At 41.2% G+C, this 12,065-nt stretch overlaps 1 protein-coding gene across 1 annotated transcript in view; it reads left to right on the top strand.

Moving 5' to 3' along the window:
* Window positions 1-495: 495 nt before the first annotated feature.
* ARMH3 (armadillo like helical domain containing 3) overlaps window positions 496-12,065 on the top strand; it is a gene marked incomplete at both ends in the record, with an annotated part of 123,364 nt that continues 111,794 nt past the window's right edge. The window contains 7 exons of the mRNA XM_082002125.1: window positions 496-597; window positions 1,071-1,127; window positions 1,263-1,409; window positions 3,606-3,713; window positions 4,808-4,900; window positions 5,803-5,877; window positions 6,930-7,016. Coding sequence (XP_081858251.1) covers window positions 496-597; window positions 1,071-1,127; window positions 1,263-1,409; window positions 3,606-3,713; window positions 4,808-4,900; window positions 5,803-5,877; window positions 6,930-7,016 — 669 coding nt within the window. The remainder of the gene's footprint in view (window positions 598-1,070; window positions 1,128-1,262; window positions 1,410-3,605; window positions 3,714-4,807; window positions 4,901-5,802; window positions 5,878-6,929; window positions 7,017-12,065) is intronic.

Here is a 12,065-nt window from a genome sequence, read left to right on the forward strand (position 1 = left end):
TGGGCAGCAAAATAAACAGATAAGAGAAGACTTTTTCAAACAGTTTCAGAAGCTTTTTGTCACAAGATGTCCTTGAGCCTTGACCAGCATCAAAAAGAACTGGATATCCATTTGATAACAAGCCTCACAGTTCATACAATGAGATTAAAAAAATACTTACTTTTCTAGAGGTAAACGGCATTGGTCTGGATCATGAATCAGTTTCAGGCAGAGAAGGATTAAGAAAGTTTATCCATAATCAACTTATTCTGTATCTGTCTGTGGCTGGACCTTTGCAACTTTCTTTGAAATGGGATATAAGACTAGATGGGACCTTTGATCTGATTTCTTATCTGGTATAGTTGTTAAAGCCCCTACTTTCAGCTTACGAGAGACTATTAGTATTTCAGTGCAGTGAAAAGGTCTTTCATGATTGAGGCAGGCCAGATATGCCTTGAAGAAAAGTTCAAGTTTCCTTAGCCTTTTTTGTCTATTCTTACCTTCAGGGTACGCAGCATGGCCCAAACAGAGAAGAAAGGTGGGCTGCTCCGGAAATCTTCAGCCTCCAAGAAGCCACTGAAGGAGAAAGTTGTGTTGATGTATGATGAGATTTTCACGGTAAGGACTTGAGCATCTCTTCTTTCTAAGGTGTTGTGTTAAATTTTCTTGGTTTAGTATGTGCTGAGGGCTCTGCATGGTGGATCCTTTTCCCAAAGTAAGGACTGAACAGTTAAGGTGCACACTTCAGGCTCTGCTACTGACATGCAGAGCTCTGTATTCTGCTCTCTTCTTTAATGTCACCTTGTCCTGTTGTCTACCAGAATCATTTGTGATCTACAGGAAGTCACTGCTTTTCAAGTATTTCTCAAAAAATAATCCAGAAAATGAACAGAGAAATCCCAGTTGAGAGCTCTTTCTGTTTGTCCTTCTGTTTCTGGGAATCTGTGTAGACAGAATTCTATACTGTGAGACCACTTGGTCATCCAGTGGGATTATCCTGACTCTGAGATACTCATGAAAATGATTTTCTTTAAATTCTGCCTGAATGATTTCTTCTTGCTTGCTCTCATGGCTGTTCCTTTTCCTTTCAGACAGAGGACCCCAGTAAATGTAACCCTAGGTTTTGGGAGGAGCTGTTTCTCATGAAGGTAACAGGAATTGAACATCCTCTGATTTGCCACTGCTGTTCTGCCTACGAAGTGGCAGACTGTCAGTGCAAGGACTTGTGTTTCTAAGGTGTCAGTGGTTGTATAACATGCATGAACTGCTTCTTAACCTGACAGGTCAACTTGGAATATCTAGAAGGCAAGCTGGAGGCTCTGGATGGGGAAGAATTAATGAAGATAAAAGATAACATCAACTGCTTGTTTCAGCACTGCATCCAGGCACTGGGTGAGGAGCACCCAATCAGAGTGGTCAATGCATTACAGGTACCATGCTGAGAGATGGGGAATGCACTCTTTTGCTTCTGATGAGGCAATATATTTGCTGCTGTTATCAAACATCTTGTGCTCATTTCTTTGCTTCTGAGGAGAGGTGATGTCTACAGAGCAGTTGCTACTTATTGTCTGTGGAGGTTACAAACATTCATAGTCTCTTTAGTCTTTGAAGAACAATAGCTTGTTTCAGAATTCAGGAGGATCTGGTGGTGCAGGTTGAAGCAGATGGCAATGGTGGGGACAAGAGGGGTTTGTTCACACTGCAGGCTGTCAGTTTTGGGGCTCAAGAGTACTCTGTTGTAGCTTTGTCTGTATTCTACTTTCTCCTGCTCTCCCTCATTTCATCCTTCTTTTTGAATTTCCATATGGGTTGAAAATGAAATAAAGCTCTTGAGAAGTTAGTGTGAAATTTATACAGGGGACTGTCCCTGCTGGACATTTCCTAATTGGAAGCTATGAAGAATTGTTACCCAAAATTAATAGCCATTTTCCTGCAGGTTGCTCCTTACCAAAGCAATGCTGTCCCATGTCTTGTGTGGGAGACTTCCCTCCTCAGTCTTGATGTTTGATGTTATTAGGTCATAGGCTGATTCTTACACTTTGAATGCATTTGCTTCTCTCAGCAGTAGGAATACAGGATATGAATTTCAGATTTGGAGAAGTCGGCTGTAGGAGACATTAGACAGGCAGTAAGCTGGGAAAAGTTGATTTAATACAAAATATTTACACCTCTGACATATAATCTTGCATTTTTTAATTATTATTCTTTTTTTAATTAGTTTGAAAGGATGTTACTAAATATTTTAGTTATAGCTACATAGACAGTCTAGCCCATTCCTGAAGTCCCAAGCTTGTATTCAGGCTCTTGGCAAATGTTAGGCCAGGACTCAAGTCTAGAATCCTGTGAGTTTAAATAGGAACCAGGTAACACATCCTGAGCTTGAGTTGGGAGTGCATCCCCTTAATCCGACTGTGTTCATGTGGAAAGCGTGAAACCAAAACTTACTTAAACAATCTTTTCTTGAGAATGACCATGGTGACTGAGGGTTTGTTGAGCCTGGTACCCCATCTCTGACAGTAATGAAAGTATCCTTTTGCTTCTGTATGGTTCTGGAGGTCTCCTGGTTCTTTGAGGTCTGCTTGTCTCCAGCTTTACATCTTCTGAAGCTAATTACTTCTCACAGGTGAATTTAACCACCACAGTTTTAAAATCCAGCTTATGTTCCTGCTCATTTCCCTCTTCACAGACCTGAAAGGTGTCTGATGATGTCACCATAGACATTTCCCTGTATTGGGGCAAATGTCTCATTTGCCATCCATAAATTTTCCAGAGTGTCTGCAGGAATTGTAGTGTGCTGATACCTGTATGTTACCAGTGATCTCCAAGAACAGTATGAACCTGTAATCCAGTGCCTGCAACAGGAAACATGAAGGAGGTTATGTTAAGTGGGAAAGTTCTTAGAACCCCTGAAGCAGTCAGGAAAACTTAGGCTGCCCAGTACCCTTGGAGGCATTTTTTCCTCTGGTGGGTGTTTGGTTTTTTGGTTTTTTGTTTTTTTTTTTTTTGACGAAGAGACAGTTTATTGGTCAGACTTAGTAGAGCAGTGTGGTAACCAAACAGAAATTTGTGCTCTCTATAGGAAAAACATCTGTTGTTTGGACAGGCATAATGTGATAAACTATGTTGTATGGATTTGTATGTGGCATGCTTGAAATAAGAAATTAATCTGGAAAGCTAAGGCACGCCTGTCCATATATTGGACACTGCTTCTGCCTTGCAGTTTCGTGATTAATGTTTTTGGCCTTAAAGCCACACTTAGCTATTTTCCAAAGATTGTTGGTCTGGTCCTGTCTGGTACAAACTGTGTCTGGACAGAAGAAGCAGTAAGATTACCTTTCTCCAGAGTGCTATGAAATGAAGGGTGAACAAACAGGAAAAATATGGACAAATATATTCTTCTCTAGGTGGTTGTTTGGTTTTTTTTTTTTTTTGAGTTCTCAGTATCCAGGATCCTCCTTGGAAACAACAGAGGTTAAGGAAAGATCAGACAAAATGTATGGTTTCCAGGCTGGTGGTATTCATTTAATTTAGTTGTGCTTTGCCAGTGCTAGGAGAGGGTTTTAGGGCAGTTTTTGCTGTTGAGTTGCCTTCCATCTTACCCTCTGATTTTTTTTTTCCCTTTGCAGACATTGTGTGCATTGATTCGGGGTGTCCATCAGAAGAACAAATCCACCTCCGGGTTTGACATCATCAACATGCTCGTGGGTTTTGATAAGGCAGAGCTATGTATGAAGGTGAGGCCCCGGCAATGTAGTGAAAGAGTTTGCACAGCACCCATGTTGCAGGGGCAGGGATTTGTAGACAGGTGTGTCTACCAGGGTGCAGTTTTTGGGAGGAATATTCCAGCCACTTATTAAAAACATCTGTCCTGAAGTTTACCTGCTGCTGGCACAAAGACACCTGAGCTCCCTGTGTTTGTTAGTAATGTAACAGAGCACTTTTATTTCTTTTCCTTTAGTTCCATGCTGTGCAGTTACTATGGCTAAGAAATCTTAAGGACAGAAAAAGCTGTCACAGGGCATTAGTACTTAGTATTGAACCTCATACCTTGTGCTTAATTTTTAGCTGATAGTCATATCCTGTGTTCTCATGTTTCCATCAGCACATGTACCATTTTAAACTTATTTGATGCTCTTCACTGTAAAGATATGGAGTTTTCGGAAATGAGAAAGTAATTGGTGATAAAGCTGAATTCCTTCTGTATCTTTCCTCTCTCTACAAATAGTAGTACATTTGGGGAAAATATTAAGTAGTAACTTGCCTATCAGAACTACATCTTTCCTTTAAGAATGACTATTACCTGTAACTTAGTATTTGGAAAAAATATTTATGAATATTTGTCAAACAGCTATATAGTATCTATTTTTAATCATGATTAATATATGTGCTATTAAATTGGAGGTGTGCTGCTTACAAAAAATCTTACGCTGCCTATAAGTGAAATGGAATATTGCAAAAAGAAAACACTGATATTACCGTCTTGCAAATAAAAAGGAAGATCATATTTGTAGAGCTAGGAATTATTTTGTGAATAAAATCTATTTTTATACATATACAAAAATGTCCCATGCATCTAGAGAAAACTCCTGGAAAATGATCATGATGTTATGCCTGTCGTCATTAAAATGTAGTGAACACAAAACAATGTTGAGAACCAATAGTGTGAACATGGCCTGTGTAATAGTAGTAATCGCTCAATTATTGATTCTGGAATAACATTGCTTTATATTGGTGCTCTTGTATATGAATCTCCTAAAAAGCTTTTTATAACAAACATTTCAAATAATTCTCAATATTACTTTTAAATAATGTAATTGTTCTTCTTTAGAATCTGATGGAGAGCTTGGACTCACTTCTCTGTGCAGAAGGTTCTGAAAGCCTCAAAAGTTTGTGTCTGAAGCTACTTCTCTGCTTGGTGACGGTAAATAAATACTAGCTGTATAACTTAAAGGCTTATATGACCCAGATCTTGAGGGATAGAACTGTCTCAAAACCTGAGCAGAATGCAGCAGTTAGAAGCTTAAGAAGGGTGAAAGAAATTGTGAATGAGAACAAGGGTCAACCCAGAATATGCATTGTGACTTTAGCCACGATGCCAATACAGACTAGCAGACTGTTTTCACCTCATTAGATAGCTGCCAACTGGGGCAACAGGAGAGAGATACAGGAGGAAGTGTCAATTGGATTCACGATTGGTTTTGGTGTGTTGTGGTGGGTTGTTTTTTTTTTGTTAGGGAAAAGATATTTAAGAAGTCTCAGATAAATGGAAAGGGAGCAGAGGAGAGGGGTTGAGGAAAGGCAGGAAGTGTGGAGTAGACAAGAGTGGTGAGGATGTGAAAGAATGAGGAAGTTGGAACAAGTGGCATCTCTTGGAGATGGACAAGTGTGAACTATTTTGGCTGTGATAAGAGATAATTGAGTGTGGGGGAGGTCTTTACTGCCCTGTTCGTGATGGCAAAGTGCTCAGTAGAGCATATGGACACTGTTGTTTTTCACTCTGCCTCCAGTGTAGCAGCCTGCTTCAGCTGCTGATGGCTGTTATCGTGTAGTTGTGTAAAATATCAATCTGTAGAGGAAAGGGGGAGCTCTTAGTATGTGGGTCATGCTTCTTGCCAGAGAGAGGGCTGGAAGGCAGGACAGATTTCTTTTACTTCATGTCTAGCTCTACTGCTACTCACACCTTGACTTGCTGACTAAGTGTGAGAGTCTGGATAAATGCGTCCATCTGGTAGCAGAACTCTTCTGTTCCCAGTGTGTGCCAGAGGCAGCTACAGCATCATTGGAGGCTTCAGATGGGATTTTAAAACTTGTGTTTGTACTCAGGTGACAGATAACATTAGCCAGAACACCATCCTGGAGTATGTGATGATTAACAGCATATTTGAAGCTATTTTACAGGTAAGGGTTTTTCCTTCTACTGCAGGGGCTCTTTTTCTATAGTGAGAACTTTCAGTCATATTTTTGCTTTTCAGCTTTTTCAGTGCAGCATAGATAACTGGCACTGTGTGTTGCTTCCATTCACAGCTCAGTCATACATATTTTTTAAATGTTGTCTCCTCCTTACTCTAATCTGTTTTTAGTCACTACTGAGTATTTTAAGTATTTTTCAACTGAGACATTTGTGCATAGATAGAAGCTGAATAGATTTCTGGACTAATTCATAGAGAATTCATGTGCCTTTTTCAAAAGGCAGTCTGGATATACTGATTTTTTTTTTTTTTTTTCCCTGCTCTTTGATAAACTATACTTTTTAGAAGTGGAACTGGGCTTGGGGAAAACCAGAACACTTGCACAGAAATTGTTGGCGATGCACTGAGATACTGTCTAGTGCTGTTGAGAAGTATATTTGCACTTTATGCCCCGAAAGCCCATGTGCATTCTCTCTGGGATAGATAAGCTTCTCTGTGTGCAGAACTTCTTGGACGCACCAACATTCCCTGAACCTTAAATATCTTCACAGAATCACTAGGTTGGAAAGGACCTTCAAGATCATCAAGTCCAACCATTAATCCAGCACTACCATGTCCTGAAGTGCCACATCCACACGTTTTTTGAACACTTCCAGAGATGGTGACTCCACCACCTCCCTGGGCAGCCTGTTCCAATGCCTGACCACCCTCTCAGTGAAGAAATTTTTCCTAATATCCAATCTAAACCTCCCCTCACGCAACTTGAGGCCATTTCCTCTTGTCCTATCACTAGTTACTTGGGAGAAGAGGCCAACACCCTCGTCGCCACAACCCTCTTTCAGGTAGTTGTAGAGAGCGATAAGGTCTCCCCTCAGCCTCCTCTTCTCCAGACTAAACAACCCCAGTTCCCTCAGCCGCTCCTTCTTTCAGCTAGGACATAATTTGCTCTTACGCATACATTTCAGGGCCATGCACTATCTGAGTGTCACTGCAAGCTTCCTGAAGCAGGCCTGAACAGAACAGTGTGATTATTTATTCCAGATCCTGTCCAGCCCACTTAGTCGCAGGGAACATGGCTATGATGCTGTTGTCCTTCTTGCCTTGCTGGTCAACTACAGAAAATATGAGGTAGGTATTCTTCTGGGTAACAGAAACATCACTTCTCTCTGCTTTATTCATTTACACTGGCCTCTGGATTATGAAGGCAGCCTACACTACAGTTTTTAGCAGTACACCCTATAACATTTATCAGGGTATCAGCTACAGAAGTTTTGCAAGGCAGTCATATTGTGCTAACTGTATCTATCTCTGATGTATGTGTATAATCAAATGTGTATGATATTCATACAGTTCGTCTTGTGCAAGCATGAAAGAAACTACCTAGGGGATTTGCATTTCCTTCATGAAAGTATTCTAAGGAAGGTCCTTTTGGAAGAGTTACTGTTGTGCTGTACTTGCATGTTTGCCTCTGTGTGTGTGACTGCAGTTATACATAATCTCCAAAGTAAAATGAGCTGTCAGTCATCTAGGGCTTCAGACCAAATTTGTGATTCAGAACCTGACTAGCAGACTGAAAGAGCACAGATCCCCAGAAGAGAAGGTGAAGCTGTTCCCGAAGAATGAACTGAAAAATCACAGCTAGTATTTCCAAGAGAAGTCTGTCTCTATCTGTTTGACTGATTCTTCTCTGAGAAACTTTATTCATCTTCCTTTTTTTAAACTGGTTGTGCTACTTTGTGGTGTATTCACATTTCTTTTTCTGTTATTCATCAGCTTGAAAAGAAACATTTCAAATGTCCAAAAAAAATCTCATGTTGGCTTTTCTTTGCATGAGGCATGATACTTTAATGATCATCTTATTTTTTTCCATAATTAGGAATATCTTAATATACTTAGATTGGCAAAAAATGGCAAAGTGATAGAATACCCTCTCCTCAGTAGAATTACTGGGAAGGGGCAGGCTCCAAAACCTGCCTGGTTTTGTAATAGATACTGTTTTAAATTATGAATAGGCCTAGAGAATAGGCAAAGACAGGAACTACACTTAGTGTCAAAGTAATCCCTGTTAATTTCTCATTCCTGTGAATATTGTCAGAATCATGAATTACAGGTTCTGTTCAGCAATCTATGGTAGCATGGAACAAGAACATGGAGTTTGGTATCACTATAGGGCCATGAGGGGAAAACTGTTGGGTATGATATAGGTAGGGTTACTGATGAGGGCAGACTGGAAAGACCAGAGGTCTCATTGCAGCATTCAGGTCAAAGGGTGGAGAGCTGTGTAGCCCCATCCCTGTGTACTGTAGTTTATGTCCTTAGTACAGTAGTGCTGTGAGTACATAAAACTTGTCCTCTGCTGTTTGCAGTAACTTTATGTAGAGTATGGAGTTGGGGTCGAGTGCTTTGGAAAGCGTCTTAGGTGTCTTCAAATTGGGCATGCAAAAGAAATTGTGCTGATGTTTAAAAAGTACAATCCAACCTGAGGCAGACATGGAGCAAGCTTGAGTAGTTCATCTGGCAAGGCTGAAAGCAACTTGAAGAATGGTTTTTATATGGTGGCTGCCTGACACTCCCCTTTGTAAGCAGGGCTACAAGCAAAGCTTGTAGTAATGCAGTCATCGTCTTTGTCTTTGAGTAGCTGCTTTCGTTTGCTGTTGTTTGGCCCTTAGAGTCAGGTTGGTGGTTGCCTGGTTGTCAGTGTATTGTAGCATACTTTCATGCCTCAGATCCTTTGGAGTTCTCTTTTTAGTTAACTGTGCTGCAGTTGAAAGGTTCTCTTTCGTTCTGAACTTCATTGGTTGCTAAATTGTGCTTTCAGCTGCTTTAAGAAGATCTAATTAGGCTGAAAATTCATTAGCTGATTATGATTTTGTGTCTCTTTAATGTGAATACCAGTGTGTTTTGCACCGGGATGTTCTTTCATATTTTTGGGATGTGAATTTTGTAGCGTCCTGTCAAATTGCCTGGGGAATATCTGTCCACATTTTCATTATCAGTGTAGCTGAGATCTTGGCTTGCTCATTAACTTCTGTTTTAGGGGTAAAAATGATTTATATGTCTTTACATGGAACCTTTAAAGGGATGTCCCTGATCTGAAACCTAATAATTTTCAAAAGTTGTTCCAAATATATACTTACTCAAGTCTTCAGCTGTATCTTCTGGTTTTTTTTAATCCTAGTCCTGATTTCAGAGAATATATTTTTACCTTGATATTGTGTGAGAGAAACTGTTGTGGTTTAACCTGGCAGGTAGGTGAAACAACCACACAACTGTTTGCTCACCCCAGCAGGATGGGGAAGAGAATCTGAAAAAAAAGGTAAAACTGGCGGATTGAGACAAAGACAGTTTAACAGGACAGAAGGAGGAGAAAAGAGAAAAAAAAAAAACAACACAAGTGGGGCACAGTTGCTCACCACCCGCTGACCGATGCCCAGTTAGTTCCTGAGCCGCAGCACCTCCCCAGCCAACTCCCCCAGTTTATATACTGAGCATGATGCCATACGGTATGGAGTATCCCCCTGGCCAGGGTCAGCTGTCCTGGCTGTGCCCCCTCCCAGCTTCCCGGGCACCCCCCGCCCACTCGCTGGCAGGGCAGCATGAGAAGCTGAACAGTACATTATCAACAGTATTTTCATCCCAAATCCAGAACACAGCACTATACCAGCCATCAGGAGGAAAATTAACTCTATCCTAGCTGAAACCAGTACAGAAACATAAAAGTAGCTAAAGAATTGACTATATCAGGAAAATGGTGAAGCCAAGTGTACACAAAAGGCTGCCAGACAGAGAAAATGCTGTGAGGAAGAGTGAGTATTTGATCGCTTTCTTGGTGTTTTAAGGGGTGGCTGCTAAAATAGCAAGTTAAAACATAAAATTAGGTAGCGACTTTTAAATAGTTAGATTCCTTGATAACATCTAGGTGGAAATTTCTTCGCCTCATATGCAACCTGCTAGAACTGCATACTGTGTCTTTTGCTGGGCAGAGCTGAAAGAAATTAGTTAAAATGTGGGGGTTTTTCCTTTTGTGTGCTTGTCCGGCAACATACAGTGTATCTGTATGCCCTTCATGTCTGGTTAGGTGCACTTGCCTCTCCTTGTTACAGTCAACTACAGGTGCTGAAGCGACACGATCAACATTGAAGAGTCATAAAATTAATCTTTTTTTTATTTCTGAAAAAAAAAAAAAATTCACACAACTGAAGTTATTTTAAATTAATGTCTTAACAAAAAGAGAAATTATGGAAGCTCCAATTCCGTGCAAGATGACCTGCCAGCAGAGGAGATGGCCTCATCACGGTTGGCAACTCAACAGCTTTAGCTGCTGAATCATCCCTAATGTGTTCAGGGAAAAGTCTTGTGAGGGATAATCAAGTGGACTCTGGCCTTTGTTTGTGTTACAGATGTGAAGATAAGTTAAACACCTAACTATGTATTATTAATTATTGTAACTATGTACAAATATTATACATAGTTAGCTTGGGTTTTTTTCTGTTTCTTTTCCTACCAAAAAATTGTTTCCCACAGATTTGTGTTGGAGGCAGAGGTACATTTGGGGGTATGGAGGAGATCTCACTCCTTCTGCCAGACCTGTGTGTTTCTACTTATAATACTCACTTTGTATGGCGTGTCTCACCTGGGGATTGCTTTAAAAATTACCCGGTAATGATCTCCGCACAACTTTCATCTTCATTTCTATGAGATTGTTGGCGTCTAATGGTGGGTAGTTCATGGAGGACATCTTGAGTATTCCCAGGTTCCAGGAGTTTGTGTGTGTACTTCGTCACTGACAAGAAGACCTTAACGCTGTAGTGTTTGTTATCTGACAGCAGTGACAGAAAAAGACCTCTGTTCTCTGAAGAGCTGAGAATCATATTTTTGTGGAGGCAAAAGCTGTTTCTAAGGTTGTGCAACTGCTTCATTGACACACTTTGAAGTTTTCAAAATGCTTATCATCCACTTTTCAAGGCTGTTACATGTTTCTGCATGTTCTGGAGTGACGGGTGTAATTTAGACTTTTAGAACTCTTGCTGTGATTCCCAGTGAGAGGGGAACTGACCTCTGAAACACCAGGACTAGAATAGGGAAGCAGGTAGGGAGTATAGGGTGGGTTTAGGGTTGCTTGTACGACTTGCCGGTTGCTGACGTTCATCGTAGATGTGTGGACTAATGCTTATAGACAATAACTAGACCCATTGGCTCTCAAGGAGTGGCAGGAGCAAACTGCACACACTGTGGGTGCCACAGGAGATATTCTCATCACGCTGGTACACAGACACTGAAAGGCACTAAAAACTGTCTTGTCCCCTATAGAGTAATACGGTGTGTGGATTACACTGATTAGTCATCTGCCTGCTGCTTAAGGAGTTAAGGAAGCCTAGAGGAGGCATGGGATGTCTCAGGGGAATGGGATACTTCAGACAGGAATTATTAAACAGACTTCTGCAGATATGGAAATGACATTTGAAAAGAGGGCAGAGGTCTGTAGCAGGCTAGGCCATCTTCACGACCCTATCAGCCATGCACTGGTGACGTCTTGCTGCCAAGAGGCAGGGGACACAGACCATGCGTTTTGGGAGTGTGAAGAATTGTTCATAGGCTGGAGACGACGATGAACCCGCTTCCCCCTCCCTTTCTGTGATGGGATGGAGTGTATGACTAGGTCTCAGGGCACTCTGGTGGCATTGGTCAGTGTAGTATCTCCCAGTTTGCTTATTCCCTGCATCTGGGAATTTGGATAACCCTGCAGCCTCTAATCCAGCATAGCCGTGCTGCCCATTGCCTGGAAAAGCCTCGTCACTTTTATTGGTCATGAGTCACACGCTAGCCTCTCTTCTGTGCGTGAGCTGTGGTGTGGAGAGTTTCTCCTTGTACAAGGAGAGCAAGAGGGTGACTGAAATTAGCAAAACCAAGATATATTTAGAAGAATGGATTTTAATCTATTTAATTATGAATTTGTGAAGCTTGCTTCTGCTTTACTTACACTGACTAAATTTAGTTTCTGAAGGGGAACATGGTTGTACAGAGAGGACCATATATTGGTACTCAGTAGGAGCCTCTACTCCAGCATTGAGGAAATGTCTTTGCATGCTTCGTGCACAGATGGGTTTGTGTGAGTTTTCTGTCTTTTTCTGAGACAGCAGACAGGGCTGCATGCTGCTGGAGACAGGCTGACAGACT

Source organism: Phaethon aethereus (genome assembly GCF_964289735.1).
Source record: "Phaethon aethereus genome assembly, chromosome: 7".
NCBI lineage: Eukaryota > Metazoa > Chordata > Aves > Phaethontiformes > Phaethontidae > Phaethon > Phaethon aethereus.